General features: G+C 43.2%; 3 protein-coding genes across 4 annotated transcripts in view; all 3 read right to left on the bottom strand.

The window, feature by feature from the left end:
- Positions 1-9,858, bottom strand: part of LOC145419349 (NACHT, LRR and PYD domains-containing protein 12-like) — a 28,885-nt gene extending 19,027 nt beyond the window's left edge. The window contains exons 1-3 of the mRNA XM_080297056.1: positions 8,638-9,858; positions 6,745-8,533; positions 784-957 (exon numbers count right to left, since the gene is read on the bottom strand). Of these exons, the coding sequence (XP_080153182.1) occupies positions 784-957; positions 6,745-8,533; positions 8,638-8,911 (2,237 nt within the window). The 5' untranslated portion in view covers positions 8,912-9,858. The remainder of the gene's footprint in view (positions 1-783; positions 958-6,744; positions 8,534-8,637) is intronic.
- Positions 1-18,133, bottom strand: part of LOC113017716 (NACHT, LRR and PYD domains-containing protein 12-like) — a 1,242,929-nt gene that overhangs the window by 337,577 nt on the left and 887,219 nt on the right. The gene's annotated exons all lie outside the window — the stretch shown is intronic.
- The window catches only part of LOC145419390 (protein NLRC3-like), a 250,300-nt gene that overhangs the window by 113,601 nt on the left and 118,566 nt on the right, over positions 1-18,133 (bottom strand). The gene's annotated exons all lie outside the window — the stretch shown is intronic.

The following is an 18,133-nucleotide window of genomic DNA, read 5'->3' as shown; positions in this document are numbered from 1 at the left end:
ACTGAGAACTATTTCTACATTTGAAACTATGGATTCATTTTCCCGTTCACTTCTGTACGTTAGTGTATAAATGAATGTTAGACTGGGCTCCATGGAAACACTTGGACTGGTCTCAGCTGCCTTCTTTCTGTAGTCCTTTCTCTTCTCCAGCTTCTGTTTGAAATCCTCTCACAGAGCCTGAAACCTGCTTTGCTGTCATGTGTGGGCCTGTGTTCCTCTGCTTTAACACAAACCTCACCACAGCAGCTGTGTGGGTCGTCTCTGTAGCAGCCCGATCAGCTTCTGATACATGAACATCATCACAGCTCCTAACTTCACCTTTATTAGCTTTGACATTCATGTCTTTCTTTTCTCTGTCTGTTTCCACACAAGCTCAAAGTCTCTGCAGCCTGTTTTTATCTGCTATCATCAGCTCTCCAACAGCCTCATTCACATCCCTCACACACTCTACAGCCTCACCAGTACTGACTTCATCTTCACTGACTGATGGAGCACAACATGAACCTGTGGAGGCTGAAAAGCTGTCCTGACAAACATCTCCCCATCACCACTGCACTTCTGTCAGCCTTTAAATGAACCCTGCTCAAGTCTGTCACTTCTATTTGGAGCCAAGAGGAAAACTGTTGTTCAGTCGTTTGGAAAGACACAACATTTCTGAAAGCACTCAAACTTCTTCACATTTGTCTTCAGACACATCCTGAACATTTAGGAACTAAAGAACGTTTCAAATATCAAAGATCAGAAATATAGAAAAACAACAACAGCTGCAGTCAGTGAACTCACCTCAGAGTCTCCAGTCGACAGTTTGGACTCTCCAGTCCAGCACACAGAAGCTTCACTGCTGAATCCTGCAGCTTGTTCTCACTCATGTCCAGCTCTGTCAGATGGGAGGGGATGGACTTCAGGGCCGAGGCCACAACTTCACAGTGAGTCTCTGAGAGTCGACACTGAGTCAGTCTGTGATTATAGAAAATATAAAATGTGTTATTATAAAAGCAGAAAGTCTGCATTATAAACACAGACTGAATGTATATGAAGACAAAACAGAGTGAGGTCATAATCTGATGAACATCTGCTCTTCACATCTGTGCTTCAGCTCCTCTTACTGTGTTTGACATGACACAACGATTCAGTCTCTCTCAGACCTGCAGACTTTTAATGAGAATCTTTGTTTGGCTTTAATCTGCAGATGAAGGAGGAAGATGGTGTCACATTTAGGCTTCCATAATGTCCACAGTCTGTCAGTGAGATCTGATCCAGAGTCAGAGTGAAGACACACATTTGGACTGTTTCCTGTCTTGAATCTAGAACATTTTGAATGAGCTCAGCTCAGTGAAGAGTTCCAGCTGGAAAGACGATCTCTGTTTGCTACCTGCTGCTGTCAGGTACGACTGTTCACGTCCACACTCAGGAAAAATCTGCTGACTGTCACCAAACGGAGCAGAAATGTCATCACTGGACAATAATGATGAATGAACTCAGAGCTGCTGATATCACATCTGATTTCAGGGGAACTAAACTAAAAAGGGACAAATAGAAACAACCATCATGACTCTGTTTGACCTTCAGATCAGAAACTATGGTTCAGAACAGCAGCAGGATTTCAGGCACTGTCACATCCTCAACATCCATATTCCAAATGCTCTTCCTGACAGGACACTCTTTGTTCCCACTCAGGGAGTTTCCATGTGTACAAATCATGAATCTCTTTCCTAACATCAAACTAGATAAATCAAACAAAGGAACTGGAGTCTGTCTAATTTCTGACCCCAGTAAAGTTTGTACTGGGATACCCCGACATACTCTCTCTCCATCTGCTCCCACAGCCTCATATTCACAGCTGGCCCTTCTCTCAGCATCCACACTCAGGGTGGGGGCGGGGTCAACACCAGTCAAAACCATTGCTTTGGCCTTATGGCCATTTTATTAGTGTGCGTTTCTCAGTAACAAGCAGGACTACGCACAGGTGTTTGGACATGTGTGGACCCGACCTACACTTAAACTTCTTAAATCCTCTGTTTCTGTGTCACCAGCTACACTTTTAATATTAATGTATTCACTCCGACATTTTTGGGGAGCTCGTACACTGCAGACAAACATGTCTCCCAGCACACAGCTGACTGTCAACTCTCTGAGATTGGATATGATTCATTTAGATTATATCTGTAAGGTGAAGTTTATCTCGGTGTTTATTTGTTCCTGAGGAAGTCAGCTCGGCTCAGATTAAACTTTAATAACTGAACAATTTCAATGAACCTTAACGCCTCCCTGGAGCATATATGGAACTGAATCAGTCACTTTTCTTTATTTCCTGATGTTCATATGTGACATACATGTTTTAACCATTAATCTGGAATTAAACTGACATTTAATATATTTTAAGGAGGAAAGAGAAATTTCACCAGAGGATGTTGATGCTGTTCATGGAGACTGAAGACAGAATGATTTATCTGTCTTAATATTTCTGCTGCTCTTTCCTCAGGTGTAAAAATATTTTAACTGTTGGTTTTAATTCAAAATCAATGGTCAAAATTAGAGCTGGGCGATATATCGAGTTTTTAAAACATATCGATATATTTTTATACGAGATATAAGATGTGACCATATCCTTTATATCGATATAGTCTATGTTACGTTATAATTATAGTTGTGGAGCCGCAAGTTTGCCTCTCTTTCGTCCACTTTTGTCTCTACGCAACGTTACTCCGCCTCGCCTTCACTGAAGACAACTCCCCCTCCTCCCCCATCGCTTCACGTGCAGGCAGCGACAAGACGGACACGGCAAATCTCCGTTAACGAGTTACTGCGCATAGCCCCATGCGTGGGGCTGGACGGCGTCAACGTGCTAACGAGCTAACCACGCTAACGAGCTAACAGCGCTAACAGCGCTAACCCTAAAATCCTTTCATTCTCTCAAAAGTTGATAGCGCGCCTTATGTATGAATTCTGGTTGTGCTTGATGGCCGCGAACCGATTTTATGTGGTACACGGCGCTCAGCAATCTGTCAAAATGTTTGAGTACGACTTTGGTAAGCTACGGAGCTGCACCGCTTGATAGGTTGTCGGCGCATTACGGCTACCGAGGAGCTTCGCGGAGTGATACGTACTGTGCATCAACGTAATATTACCGTATTGTGTGTGTATAAGGACCATAAATGGCACCTGTAAGAGACGTGGTTATGAAGCGGATTTCAAACTCCAGGCTGTCAGTCACACAGTAAAACTTGGGAACAGAGCAGCTGTGAAATCTGTCTTTGTTATTACGCTCAGCGTCTTTTAGTTTATATTTTGACTGCACAATTGTGAGCTCTTTGTTTAGCACAAAAACAACCTTGTTTTCTTTTATTTATGGAGCATTATTATTTAATGAATGCTCATAATTTAATTTTGAGTAATTTTTCATGTACATCTGTGCTGTATGTTAATAAAAGTGCCTGTGTGACATCTGGGACACAGCTTTGACTAAGAACTCTCTTTTTGTTCTTACTTTATGGCTTAAAAAAAAATATCGAGATATATATCTTATATCGCCATCCAGCTAAAAAATATCGAGATATGAATTTTGGGTCATATCGCCCAGCCCTAGTCAAAATGTTAAAATACCAACAAACTTGTGGCGTTAGTGTTGATATTCTGTGAGTTACTTAAAGAGATCACACAGGTACAGGACATATTTTATGTTCAGGTTTATGCATGTTTGCGGTGAGATGTGCATGTAGTGGGCTGTTATGTTGCAAACTGTGTGGATGTGTTTGGGAACAGAAAGATTATTTTACTGCATAAAACGGCGCTGATCAGCTGTTTCTGCCGCTGACACACTCGGCCGGTGAACCACCTGACTCACACAGGCTCTCCTCCTCCACAGTCCTCGTTTATGAAGAGCTTTACAAACACAACATCACGGCTAACAGCTGGATTCTCCCGTTTCAGTGCCAAACAGCCACTTCCTGCTACAGACAGTAAAGTGGACAGTTTGGCGCTAAACATGTTTTTAAAACTTGAAGCTCTTATTTGTTAAAGCCAGCTTCACAGACAGATCTGTGTCAGTGTTTTAGAGCAGGGCTCAGTGGTGTAAACGAGCCTTTATATGCGTTTCATCTCCATTTTTACATTAAACTGAACCAAAACACTGAAAACTTCACCTGATATGTCTGTGCAGGTTCTCATCATACAGTCATGGTAATCTAAGGAGCCTGGAAAGAAAAGTGACTTCTTTAAGTTTCTTGAAGACGTTTCATCTCTTGAAACCTCTGCTGATAATCACCCACACCCTTTTTCACAGCTTGGCTCATGTGATGAGCCACATGATCAATAGTTGGTCAGCGACCCTCTTAAGGGACACTCCCACTAGGATTAAAATCTGGGACTCTCCACTTTTTGGTTTTAGAAGTGAAGAAGCTGAATGTTCGGATTAAACATCTTCAAGAAACTTAAAGCAGTGCACTCGCTTTTCTTTCTAAGCGGCCTTTCTTAGATCACCTGATATAACCTGAGTAAATTATGTCGAGTGTCAGCGGGGTTTGAAAACTCTGCAGCATGACCCGGGTGTTGCTGGTGGCATCATGAGCTTAGACCCCTCAGTCAGCTCGGTCTGAAGTCATCGTCAGCACTAACAGGCACAAATAGGCTCTAACGTGACAAACTGACCCGACATTTAAAGAGTGCCCACTACAGTCTCAGCTAAAACATATGTGCAACGCCAAGGACTGTACACTGGACTCCATTTCAGTGCAAAATAATAAAACAAAGTAAATCCATCCAATCTCCTCTGCCTGTCCTTATCATCAATAAAAACAATTAATAAAACAGAAAATCATAGAAACAGTCATCTTTGTTATTGCATCATCACACATCAGTTCCCAGTAACTAGTCAGAATGAGACGTTGTTTTCATCTTTCTCACACTCATCTCACTCCCCGGTCACAACAGGTGGTGACTTTAACAGGTGTTACAACCTGGCTCAAAGCTGCAAAAGAGGGCGGAGACTGAAAACAGAGACTGGTTTCATTTTGAAGTTCTTAATAACCTCGGCTAAAGATGACACCAGACAGCGTGACAGGGTCTGACAACGAGTGGTGGCGTCGTCCTAGCCGACCTCGGCAGTTATTCACACGCCATGACCAAAAACTCCTGCAGTGTGACAGCAGACAGAGGAGGAGTCACAGAGGAGCGTAACAGCTGTGACAGATGCAACAGGAGGACGAGCTCCAACAGTAAACACACTGAAGACAGGAAAGCAGTCACGAGTGATGTTGGTCCTGTTTTTATCTCCACTAAAACCTCTCTAACGTCACATGTAACAGAACACAGACACGTCTGATTATCAGGGACCACGACCCACATCTTTGCCTCACTATGTTTATAAGAAGAGACTGAAAATAATGATTCTCCCAACACATCACCAACACTTTTATGGCAAACAGATAATAGTGAGTGACAAGAGGTCAACTGTTTCATATGCAGTTATCAGGGTAAATACATTTAAACCAAAGACACTGGAAGAGTAAATGAAAGGAACTGAAGGTGACAATTCAAGAAGCTCAACAGAAGTCAAATGTAACATGATCAAGATTCCCTGTTAAAAACAGATATGTACAGTATAATAGTAGACTACACTAATAATAGTGTATAGTATAGTATACTATACTAATAATAGTGTCTAGTATAATAGTATACTATACTAATAATAGTGTCTAGTATAATAGTAGACTATACTAATAATAGTGTATAGTATAGTAGTATACTATATGAAGTCTACACCGCCACGTCCTTAAAATTCAGCGAAATTAAGGACGCATTTGAGGGCCGCATTTCGAGCAGCGACCTTCGTCGCGTCGCTGTGATGTAATCGGCCTTAAAATGCGTCCTTTAAGGCTGCAGACCCTGAATTGGGATACAGCCAGAGTCTGGTCTCTGTTTTCACAGAGGATGTGGTTCTGTTGGCTTCATCAGGTGATGGCCTCCAGCTCACAGTGGAGCTGTTCTCAGCAGAGTGTGAAGCCGTGTGAATGAGGATCAGCATCTGAGGCCATGGTCCTCAGCTGGGAAAGGGTGGAGTGCCCACTCTGGCTCAGAGACGTTCCTGCCCCAGGTGGAGGAGTCTGAGTATCTCAGGGTCGTGTAAAGAAGGGGGAGGGGAGCAGGAATCAACAGACAGACTGTTGCTGCGGTAACAGTGAGGTGGACACTGTACTGGTCTGTCGTGGTGAAGAGAGAGAGCTGAGCCTGACAGCGAAGCTCTCAATTTACCGGTCGATCTACGTCCCTGCCCTCACCTATGGTCACGAGCTGTGGGCAGTGACGGGAAGAACCAGATCGTGGTTACCAGTGGGGCAAATAAATTTTCTCTGAAGGGTAGCTGGTGTCTCCCTTGGAGACGGGGTGAGGAGAATCCCCTTCACAAAAACTAATCAAGTGAACAAGACTCTCCAGGAGGTAAACATTTAAATATCCAAGTCCACCATAAAGAGAAAACTGCATGAAGGTAAACACAGATGGTGCATTACAATTCATTGCATGTGTTTTACATGAAGAATGGAGGATATACCGTCCACTTTCACTCTGTCTTTAGCAGCAAGTGGCTCTTTGTTGTTTGGCTAGCTGCACTGAAACAGGAGAATCCAGCTGTTAGCCGTAACGTTGGTGTTTGTAAAGCACTTTATAACCAAGGACTGTGTTTTTAATTTAAACATTAAACTATTAACCGACACTGATCAATGATGTAATGATCACATCTGGACTCACCGAGCCTTTCTGCAGTTCCTCACAGCTGGAATCAGTCTCAGTCGTCCCTCCTTTGAAGCTTTGTACTTCTGCAGGTCAAACTCATCCAGAACCTCCTCTGACATCTGCAGCATGAAGGCCAGAGCTGAGCAGTGGATCTCAGAGAGTTTCTTTGACCTTTGCTTTGACTTCAGGAACTCTTGGATCTCCTGATGTACTGAGAGGTCGTTCATCTCCATCAGACAGTGGAAGATGTTGATGTTTCTGTCAGGACAGGAATTAAACTTCTTGTTATTCTTCAGGTTCTTGATGACTCTCTGGATGGTTTCTGGACTGTTCTCTGTCTGACCCAGCAGACCTCCTAAGAGTCTCTGGTTGGACTCCAGACAGAGGCCATGAAGGAAGCGGACAAACAGGTCCAGGTGGCCATTTTTACTCTGGAGGGATTTCTCCATGGCTCGTTTAAGGAAATCATCCAGAGATGACTCTTTGTATTTTTTTCCCAGGAAGTTCTTCAGCACCTCTGACTTCCTGTTGGTGAAACAGTGGAACATGTAGACTGCAGCCAGAAACTCCTGGATGCTCAGATGAACAAAGCAGTAGACTGGTTTCTGGAAGATCACACACTCTCTTTTGAAGATCTCTGTACAAACTCCTGAGTACACCGAGGCCTCTGTCACATCCAGACCACACTGCTCCAGGTCTTCTTGGTAGAACATGATGTTTCCTTTCTCCAGATGTTCAAACGCCAGCCTCCCCAGTTTCAGAAGAACTTCCCTGTCAGCCTCTGTCAGCTCCTGTGGACTCGTCTCATGTCCCTCGTGGTACTTGTTCTTCTTCCTCTTTGTCTGAACCAGCAGGAAGTGTGAGTACATGTCAGTCAGGGTCTTGGGCAGCTCTCCTCTCTGCTCTGTAGTCAACATGTGCTCCAGAACTGTAGCAGTGATCCAGCAGAAGACTGGGATTCTACACATGATGTGGAGGCTCCTGGATGTCTTCATGTGGGAGATGATTCTGCTGGACAGCTCTTCATCACTGAATCTCCTCCTGAAGTACTCCTCCTTCTGGGCGTCAGTGAAGCCTCGTACTTCTGTTAGCCTGTCAACACATGTAGGAGGGATCTGATTGGCCGCTGCAGGTCGGGAAGTTATCCAGACGAGAGCCGAGGGAAGCAGATTCCCCTGGATGAGGTTTGTCAGCAGCTGGCTGACTGATGACTTCTGTGTGACATCAGACAGCAGCTTCCTGTTGGTGAAATCCAATGAAAGTCTGCTTTCATCCAGGCCGTCAAAGATGAACAAAAGCTGAGAGACAGCCAGCTTCTCTGCTGTGACCTTCTCTAATGTTGGATGGAAAACATGGAGCAGCTCCAGAAGACTGTACTGCTCATCTCTGATCAGGTTCAGCTCCCTGAATGAAAGCAGAACCACCACACTGACATGTTGGTTCTCCAAGCCCTCTGCCCAGTCCAGAGTGAACTTCTGCACTGAGAAGGTTTTTCCAACACCAGCCACGCCGTTGGTCAGAACCACTCTGATGGGTCTCTGTTGGTCAGGTAAGGCTTTAAAGATGTCCTGGCACCTGATTGGAGTGTCATGGAGGGCGTCCATCTTGGAAGCTGTCTCCAGCTGCCTCACCTCATGTTGGCTATGAACCTCTTCACTCTGTCCCTCTGTGATGTAGAGCTCAGTGTAGATCCTGTTGAGGAGGGTTCTACTTCCTGTTTCATCACTTCCTTCAGTCACACGTTCACATCTCCTCCTCAGACTGATCTTATGTTCATCTAAAACCTCCTGCAGACCAACATCTGCTGAAAGAAAGAAAAACAGAAAGAAAACTCTTCAATGTCTGAACAACAACAAGAAGTCCAGTTTTCAGAAATGAGTCCATCAGCAGACAGATGTTCAGTCTTACTTTGTACACAGCTGCTCTGACTGGCTGTCTGCAGTCCAGCTCTGCTTCTGGATCTTTCTCCACACTGGGGACAGGACCAGTCTCCTGATGAAGCAGACTGGTCCCAGTATGAGGAGATGCACTGTCTGCAGAACCAGTGTCCACAGCTGGTAGAGACTGGATCCTTCAGGACGTCCTGACACAAAGCACAGCAGGACAGCTGCTCCTCCTCACAGACACCACTCCTCTTCCTCTTCCTCCCTCTGTGAACACATTTCTTTATCACTAAAATCATTGACTGTCAGTGACAAACATCCAGATTTGATGACACTGTGCAGAAGCTCTGATGGTCACAGAGAAAAGTCAAAGTGGAGAAACTTGTGTTTGAGTTCAGAATCCAAGTTTCCTTTGCTGTTCCTGCCTGTCTTATTAAACACAGAGTGATCAGCCTACAAACTCCACAGTAAAAGCCTTCATCACAGAGCCAATCAGGCAGAAGCTTCTGCACCATCAGGACACAAACAGAGAGGAGCTTCTATCCTCAGACCATCCAAGTCCTAAATCAGAACATGCTCCCCTCATAGCATCACCATCAGGGTTTAAACAGGACCTTACATCATGTTCTTGTCTCACTGTCATATTTCAGATCATACCTGATTCATTATGACGTCACACGCTGCTACACTGATCCTGCTGCTTCATTACTGCTGATATTACTCTGCTCACTCTGTTCAGTTACTCTGTTTACATCACTTTGCTCATTTGCTTTGTTCTGCTTGCACTGCTCTGTCAGTACATGCTGTGCTAATGTGGCACAAAGCACTTTAACATTACATCTGCACAATGTTTCATTATTTCATTTAATGATTGTTTATAATGTTTTGTCCAGTCACAGGAGCAGCTCAGCACATTTCACTGTGTTGTACGTGTATGACGATGCCTGTGACAAATAAACAGCCTCGGACTCTTCAATCTTCTGCATTTCTTTGGAGATCAGCTCAGTGGCCTGTTGAGACCATCTTTCTATTTCTGATGACTCAGTTCAGATTATTATCCTGATACTTTCTTTTAAAATGTGATGAAATCATTTATCTGATGTTCTGACACAAATACACCAAAACAATCCCAAACAGCACAAACCACCACGTTACACACAGTGTAATAAAAATACAGGCAACTACAAATAAAAACACTTTAAAATATAAACTAAAATTACAAAGTGGTCACAGAATTTCAAACACCCGTAAATGAGTCAGCAGCTCTCTTACATGGTCAGCTGAGCTCCATGATTGAAGAACATTGTTGCTGCAGGTTCATCACTGAAGCCTGGAGGTTTGTCTTTGGACCAGTCACTCCTCATAGACACACAGCTGGATGCTGGAGACTGTGACCTCTGACCTCTGCAAACACAAACACATCACATGAATTACTGATTAATCTCTGTTTAAAATCTTTTAAGCAGCTGCAAACACACAAACTGGATGATGTGATGGTTTCTGTCAGTAATAGTTGTCTCAGATTAGAGTACAGACGGCTGCAGAGACGTTCACAGCAACAGAGAAGAAATCATTACCTTGGATTGCATTACTACTACGATTGATACTAGCATTATTGTACCCGGACCACCATTAGGAATCATTTATGATGTCACTGGTAGAACATTTATAGAAACAACCTTTGAACTCTGAGTCAGCAGCTCTCTTACATGGTCAGCTGAGCTCCATGATTGAAGAACATTGTTGCTGCAGGTTCATTACTGAATTGTGGAGGTGTGTTTCTGGACCAGTCACTCCTCACAGACACACAGCTGGATGCTGGAGACTGTGACCTCTGACCTCTGCAAACACAACCACATTGCATTCATTTCACATCAATTAGTACACCACAAAAGGCATGCAAGAAACACAGTATGAAGGCAAACTTCTGGCTTCAATAACATTCAACAGGTCAGGTGGAAACTTTTCTCAGATTTGATTCATGTTTTTATAGAACGATCCAGCTAAAAAAAATATACCATTAGGTCAGGGGTCAGCAACCTTCAGGACCCAAAGAGCCATTTGGAGCCAGTTTCCACGCAAAAGAAAACACTGGGAGCCACAAATACTTTTTGACATCTAGAATGAAGATAACACTGTATATACTGTTTTTTACCTTTATGCTTTGTGTGAACAACTAAGGTGTGTTGCTTATGAAATCCATGAAGTGCTACAGAGAAAATTACATGTTATTTATGTAATGAACACATTTGAACTCTTAAAGAAATATAACAAAAGGAAAGACACCCAGCTGAACTAAAATGATGTAGCAAACAAAAACTGCTGTGAGCCGCCACCCTTATATCTCCTTTGGGCTTTTGGAGCCTTGACCTGACTTTTAAAAAATAATTGGAAAAAAAGCTCTATGCTGCTGAAAGATGAAAAATAGATATTTGCAAAATTCTGCCTAAATATGTATTTTACCTGGTTAATGTGTGTGGCGGGGCGTGGTCTGCAGCGCCGCTGCAGGGGAGGCGGACGCACCTGAGCAGCACCCGCAATCACGCCTCGCCGCCTTAACGTCTGTGCTGTTGTGTTGGTGTGTGTCGGGCTGTGAGCTGCAAAGCTACAGCCGGCTGTGTGCGTACAGCAACCGTGTGTGAAAAGTGGTCAATAAAGAGAAGCTGAAAAGCGTGTTCATGCAAACATCGTCGGGTCTGCCGTGATATGTTTACAACGGGACTTCTGCTCCTGAACCTCTGCGCACAGCGTCTGCAGGTCGGGGCTGTACGAAGTCACTTTCATCTTTACAGGACTGTAAGCTGTCGTCTGTGAGGCGTGAGCGGTGTTTGTTTTTAACATAGTTCACGGTGGAGAACAGCTGCTGACATAATGTGGATCCAAGATCCATAATTGGCCTACCTGGGGCTGAAAGTCTCGATAAATGCACGGCGTTTCGGCGGGTACACCGGCTTCCACGAGTGTGACGCTTATTTGAGCGATGAAAAAATAAAAAATATAATTTTATTTTTAGATTTCAATATCACAATAATCTTCCAATTTAGAACTACAAGTTAAAAAAGAACATAAATAAAATACACTTCAGCTAAATACTTCTAATTTATTTTCCCAAACCACGAGGAGCCGCACTGTAAGGACTAAAGAGCCGCAGGTTGCCGACCCCTGCATTAGTGTTAGTCAATGTTGCAACTGAACTGAAAAACAAAAGATTTTGGTCCAAAGAAACAAAGTCACTATTAATACAACACAACCCTCCCAAAAAGAGCCATGTAGACCCCGGGCTCTATGGGTCTTGTGCTCGGAGCTTGTTCCTGTGCTGCCATGATTAGTGCCTCTGTGCTGTCTTTCAGTCCAGCTTTGTTCAGCCACTGGTAGGATTTCTGGATGTCAGCCACTTCCTCTGCCTGCTGGTGGTGCAAACTGTGTCATTCTGAGTTTCATTGGACGTCTTTGTCCAAAGCACCAGACAAAGGGCAAAGTAGATGCATTTGCATCAGCAGGAAAATACACCCCAAACTAGCATCATCATTATACAACTTTAACAACTGCCACTAAATGATACTTCATACACAGACCAGTGTTAGGTTAAGTTATGATGTCACTGGCAGAACATTTATAGAAACAACCTTTGAACTCTGAGTCAGCAGCTCTCTTACATGGTCAGCTGAGCTCCATGATTGAAGTTCACTGTTGGTGCAGGTTCATCACTGAAATGTGGAGGTCTGTTTCTGGACCTGTCACTCCTCACAGACACACAGCTGGATGCTGGAGACTGTGACCTCTGACCTCTGCAAACACAAACATCAATAACTGATCAGTTCTCTCTGACAGCCATATGATCAGCTGATCCCTCTGTGATATTGTGTCTGCCTCATAACGCTGACAGGTCAGCCAATCATCAGCCAGTTTTTCTGTCTCTGAATGAACTCAGTTTGTTCTCAGCTCTTCTCTGATTCTGCTGCACTGACTTCACTTAAACTTACAGAGTTCAGATCTTAGCAAGAAAACAAGTCAATAAAAAGCAAACTCAGATCAAACAGTTTGAACCAATCACAGATCAATGATTCTGTCATGGTTATGTTGAAATGACTAATAAAGTTAGTAGTGTTCTTACATTATTGCTGCAGGTCCATGACTGTAAGGTGGAGGTGTTTGTGTAACCCCGTCACTCCTCACAGACACACAGCTGGATGCTGCTCCGTCCTCTTCCTCCATCTTCTTGATGTCAGGGTGGAGTTAGTCTGAGAGGTAAACACACACACTCAGAGGTGCTGTTGTACTGGAAGCATCACACTGACGGCTTTCTAATGTTGGAGCTTTGGCCCTAAAGTCCAAACCAGTTATTTTAGAGGCTCAAAGTCTTTAAAAAACACCAAAACCATCACATTATTTAATAAGTACATGATCAGGTGGATGAAGGAACTCAGTGTGTTTGGGATCATCATCATGGTGAGGAGCCCACATGTTACGGCTCCTTTGGAGAGAAGCTGAGGATCACTGCAGGAAGTGAGCTCATGAAACCAAACTGCTGTTTGTGAGCAGCATGACTCTGTTATTGGACCTGCTCTGTGTTCTACATATGATCAATACTTCAAATATCTGTAAACATCTCATCTTATATTTGTTGCACTTGGTCACATCTGTCTTTAAAAATAGATTTTTAATGTCACTGAGAGTTCTTTTCTACCTTTATTGATTTATTTTGGAATAAATTAAATATAAAGGTGCCAAAAACTGCCTGCAGCTTCAGCTCTGTGACAGGAAACTACTGTCAGGCTCAAAATGACTTCAGATTATTCATCACAGAGTGTTTATAGATCACAGGACACGTTACAGTTTTACAGCCTCACGGACATAAAACTCTTAAAGTTTGTTTCTGAAGGGATTTTCAGATCAGACCTGATGTTTCTGCCTGCAGCCTGTTTACCGATATAATCAATATCAGACATCAGAGCAACAGAAACCTCGGTGATCAGGACGCCGGCACTGAGAACAGGAAGTCGCTCAAACGTCGCACTTTCATAAAGTCAGCCTGAACTCCACTCACAGAGTTTCTGTCGCCATTTTAGTTTTAAAACCCGTCGTGATAAGGGCGGGTCTTACTGTGAACCTGCGCGCTCATTGGCTAATAACTTGAGATTGACAAGTCGTTATCCAATGAGCGCGCGGCTTCTCCCAACATAAAGTAGTTTCCTTTGAAAAACCAAAGTCTGATTATTTTTGCCTCCACTGACGGAGCCTGTTGTTCCCGCCACAGAGACACAGTAATGTCAGAGCGGTGTTAACACTTACCTGCCTCAGCACAGCTCTCACTCTCCTCCTGCTCTCTCAGCTAAACTCACTTCCTCTCTACTTACAGGAAACCAGCGCTCAGAGGAGCCGACCGGCCTCACGTTTCACCCACAGACACGAACAGCGTGGAATTATTTTATGTCATAAGAAGAAACATATTCATGTTAACACTCGCCTGCCTCAGCTCCACCTTCCTCCTCCTGCTGCTCTGAACGGAGGATCAACACTTTCACTTTCACTGCTCCTCCCTAAACACAGAGGATGCTGGGACTTGTAGTTTTTACCTTGTGTGATATTTATGGCTGTGACACTAAATCACAGCATGAAAACTTCCTGCAAATATGTCACAGGCGATAAAAGTTTCACATTAAAGGTGAAGTTATTTTTCTGTCTCATGTTCAATAAACAGTGAGCTGGGAAAACTGAAGAACAGACTTCAGACGTTCCCTGCAGAGTTTCTGCTGCTCGGTCGTCTGCATGTTGCTGAGACTGAGCTGATGATGAAGCTGTGACGGGTTTATGGCACGTTTGGTTCTGGAGAAGAGTTTTACTGTCGGTGCAGGTGAAATGATCAGAGGTTACAGCCTCTGGTTAAAGTGGAGGCAGCGATCAGGACGGCTGAGCAGCAGAGGTCTCGAGGGTCCTAAAGTGTAAAAGCATCAGTGTTAGTAACACAAAGATCACAGAATGGGATCATCCACACAACACTAACATCTAAATCCACGGCAGGAACTCTTCCAGTGTCCTGAAAAATCTGTGTGCACGATGCTGAGATTAAAATCTGTCTGCTCATCTTAATGCAATATTGTGAAGTTACAATTCTTTTCTGTAAAAAGAATTTTCATTTTTGTATATAAATAAATGTTGATGTTGTGCTTTGGGATCGTGTGCTTCAATTTGACTTATAATGTGCCAAATGGCTGCAACAGGCGGCTTAAGGCGATGCCATCCAGAGTAAGGATCTTGTTAGCCACAGTGTTTCTAAGATTTTTACGCCCCGTTACAATAACCTCAGTTCTATCTGAACTTAGAAGCAGAAAATTAAAGCTCATTATGTGTCTAAGACATCCAGGCAGTTTAACCAATAAAAGCGGGTATCATATGCATAGCAGTGAAAATGTATGCTATGTCTTCTAAAGCACGTATAATGTAAACAGAACTGGTCTTTGCACAGAAGCCTGTGGAGCTTCATAATTAACCTCAGTGTGTGAAGAGGACTCTCCATTTAATAATAGCTGTAATAAAATGTTCTGGCCAACGGTGTTAAACGCTGCACTTGGGTCTAGCAGGGAAGATTTCAACTTTTCAATATGAATGAAGGCTGAAAACTGATTAGATTAATGTCTGATGATCTTTTCTGTGCTTCTTCAAGTTTGTAACACCGAACATATTAAAGGATGATATAAGGTTCACAGGAAGAGTTTAATTAGACACATTTACTATTTTTCTTTATACTCTTTCTTTCTTGACATGTTTAATATGATTACTATCAGAGGAGAAAATGAACCTTGTGTAGTTTAAAAACTTTTTATTTAATCAAACTGTAATGTTGTTGAACTCTGACGGACGTGTCTTTTAATCTTGTCAACAAATCCTTAATCACCTAAATGTGCCATTTATCATCTTGTAAAATGTTCCCTCTGCTTCTGTTGCACATCTCCCCCGACACTCTCTGCTTCACCAGCCCTGTGCAGCTGGTCCAATCGCTGCCTCCTTAAACTGGTGTGTTTAAATCTCTTTACCTCTGTTGTGAACTTCACACAAAGTTTGTGGTAACAAAATCAAACTGAGGAGGATCTCGTTTGAAAAACACACACTCGCGAGACAAAATAAAAACAGACTGCTCAAAGCAAAAGCAGGACTAAAAATAGACTAAACCATTACACACAAAACTTGAAAAACCTAAAGAGTGTGTGAGACTGCCAGCTGTGTCGTTCAGCAATAAACTCATCTATAAATGTGTTAGTAAAGAGTGACTTGTACTTCTGTCCCATTAAGCAACGGTTTAACAAATTTCACTGCAAACTATAAAAGGAATCTGGATTTAAATAGAACATAGTAGTGCAGGAAACACTAGTATAAGGTGTCTATGGAACAAATCTCCTTCAGCGTTCAAAATGACCAAAGTGAGGCCTACAGGCGTTTCTCTTAGTTGGTTGTGTTCAGGGAAAAAGCAGCTAAATACACTGAGACTGCTCCACATTGTTAGTGAGTTAACTCTGGATATCTGTAGGTTTGTCAAACTTGGAGTGAACAAAAGCAGAAAACAGTAAAAGATGCAGACAGTGAAAGTCTGGTTTATTTCATGAACACAATGAAACATTTTCGGCAAAGTAGCATACATGATAAATAGATACACATGACATGGACAGTGAGAAGTAAAACTCGTCGTCTTACCACATGTTATATTCTGTAAACTTAAAATAAACCACAGAAATGAGTGTTTTAAAGTCATTATTAAAAACATGAGTCAACATTACTGAAGTGACACTTTAGCGATGCTTCACATCACCGTGTTTATGATGATAAAACATGTTCTCTCGTTAGTAGATGTCTGCGCTGACACTTGTCATGAAAATGTCCCGAGCCAGGGTTCCTCTTCAATTACCACTGATCATTAATAGGGTCACAAAAGATTTGTCACATTATCCCCATAAACAAAATGCTTTTATAGAAATCATTGTGACACAAATATTTAGATTCTTGTTTCACAATGTGCATGAACTCAAAATCTTTAGAGTTTCATATTTATAAAGTATCACAAAGAATACATTTATACCGTTGTATGAGCCACACTTCTTGTAAAAAACTGATTGGAAATGCGTTCGAGAAAAGCTCCTGCTGTGACCTTCCTTCTGTGAGGGCACACACACACACACACACACACACACACACACACACACACACACACACACACACACACACACACACACACACACACACACACACACACACACACACGTGTCTATATACACACATACACAAAGCTGTGTAAAGCAACTATTGGCGACTGTCAAGCCTTTGAGTCGCCGAGCAGCTGAATAGGGGAATAATGTTGACGCGCCCGCTGTTTAAAACGTAAGTCAAAGTTCCAGGTTAAAACTCCTTTATTTGTTATCAAATCCTTAAAATCGGTAGAAAAACAGTGATCAAAACATTCCAAGCTTGAGCGGTCAGCAAAAGTCGACTTCCTCCATCACCCACTCATTCACAAAAATTCCCTCAGGACGTGAACAGATGATATAGCAATCACTATTACCGACACCACGTGACCCAAAGCTACGCCTTATCCACAACAGCAACTATAAATAACGAATCTAAACGTATAGACATAAAATACAGAAATGAATGAGGTGGAATGAATACTACAAATGTACATAAGGTGCAGCTGCAGTCTGGCAGTGGGAGCAGTGTGACAGGTCAAGTGTTAAGAAGGGAGATGGCGAGGGGAAAGAAACTGTTCCTGTGTCGGGTGGTCCTGGTCTGCAGGCTTCTGTACCGTCTGCCAGAGGGCAGCAGATCAAAAAGTCTGTGTGCAGGGTGTGAGGGGTCTGTGATGATTTTCCCTGCCCGTTTCCTGGTTCTTGAGCGGCACCCCCCTGCCCTCCATCCAGGATGGAGGGCAGGGGGGTGCCGATGATCCTATCTGCTGCCCGTACAGTCCGCTGCAGTCTGCTCTTGAACTTGAAGCTTTTGTTACCATACCTCAAACACATGTACCCATACCTTAAACAAAAGCACTGCTTTGCACCCTAGTTGCAATTATGCAACACACATGGTCCTGCATACTACACTCTATTTCACACATAAGACACTTCGTTCACAAAATGAAATTTCAGGGTGCCACCCTGGAAAACATCCAAAATACAAAGCACATCGGGTAATTGCAACCACTCAATACACACCTGAAGGCACGTACTTGAAAAACTGAACACCAATTAGCCAACTACAAAAAGCCCTCAGTTTAGCCAATTCAAGAACTTTGCAAGCATGGATGGAGGGAGAGCAAGAGGAGGAGGAGGTCGTCGAAGAGGCCACGCACAGACCCATATTTCTGATGATATAAGAGCAACTTTGGTGGACCATGTCATCAACCATGGCCTGACTATGAGAATTCTCTAGAATGACTCGAAGACCTTCTGGGGCAGGACGCCAACGCCTGTTCACACAACAGCAAGAACTTGCCGTTGTGGACCTAGTGAGGGCAGACAATGCCATCCGTCTCCACC

Source organism: Astatotilapia calliptera, chromosome 23, assembly GCF_964374335.1.
Source record: "Astatotilapia calliptera chromosome 23, fAstCal68.1, whole genome shotgun sequence".
Classification (NCBI taxonomy): Eukaryota; Metazoa; Chordata; class Actinopteri; order Cichliformes; family Cichlidae; genus Astatotilapia; species Astatotilapia calliptera.
The sequence above is the reverse complement of the archived record's forward strand: the minus strand, read 5'-3'. Positions and strand labels throughout refer to the sequence as shown.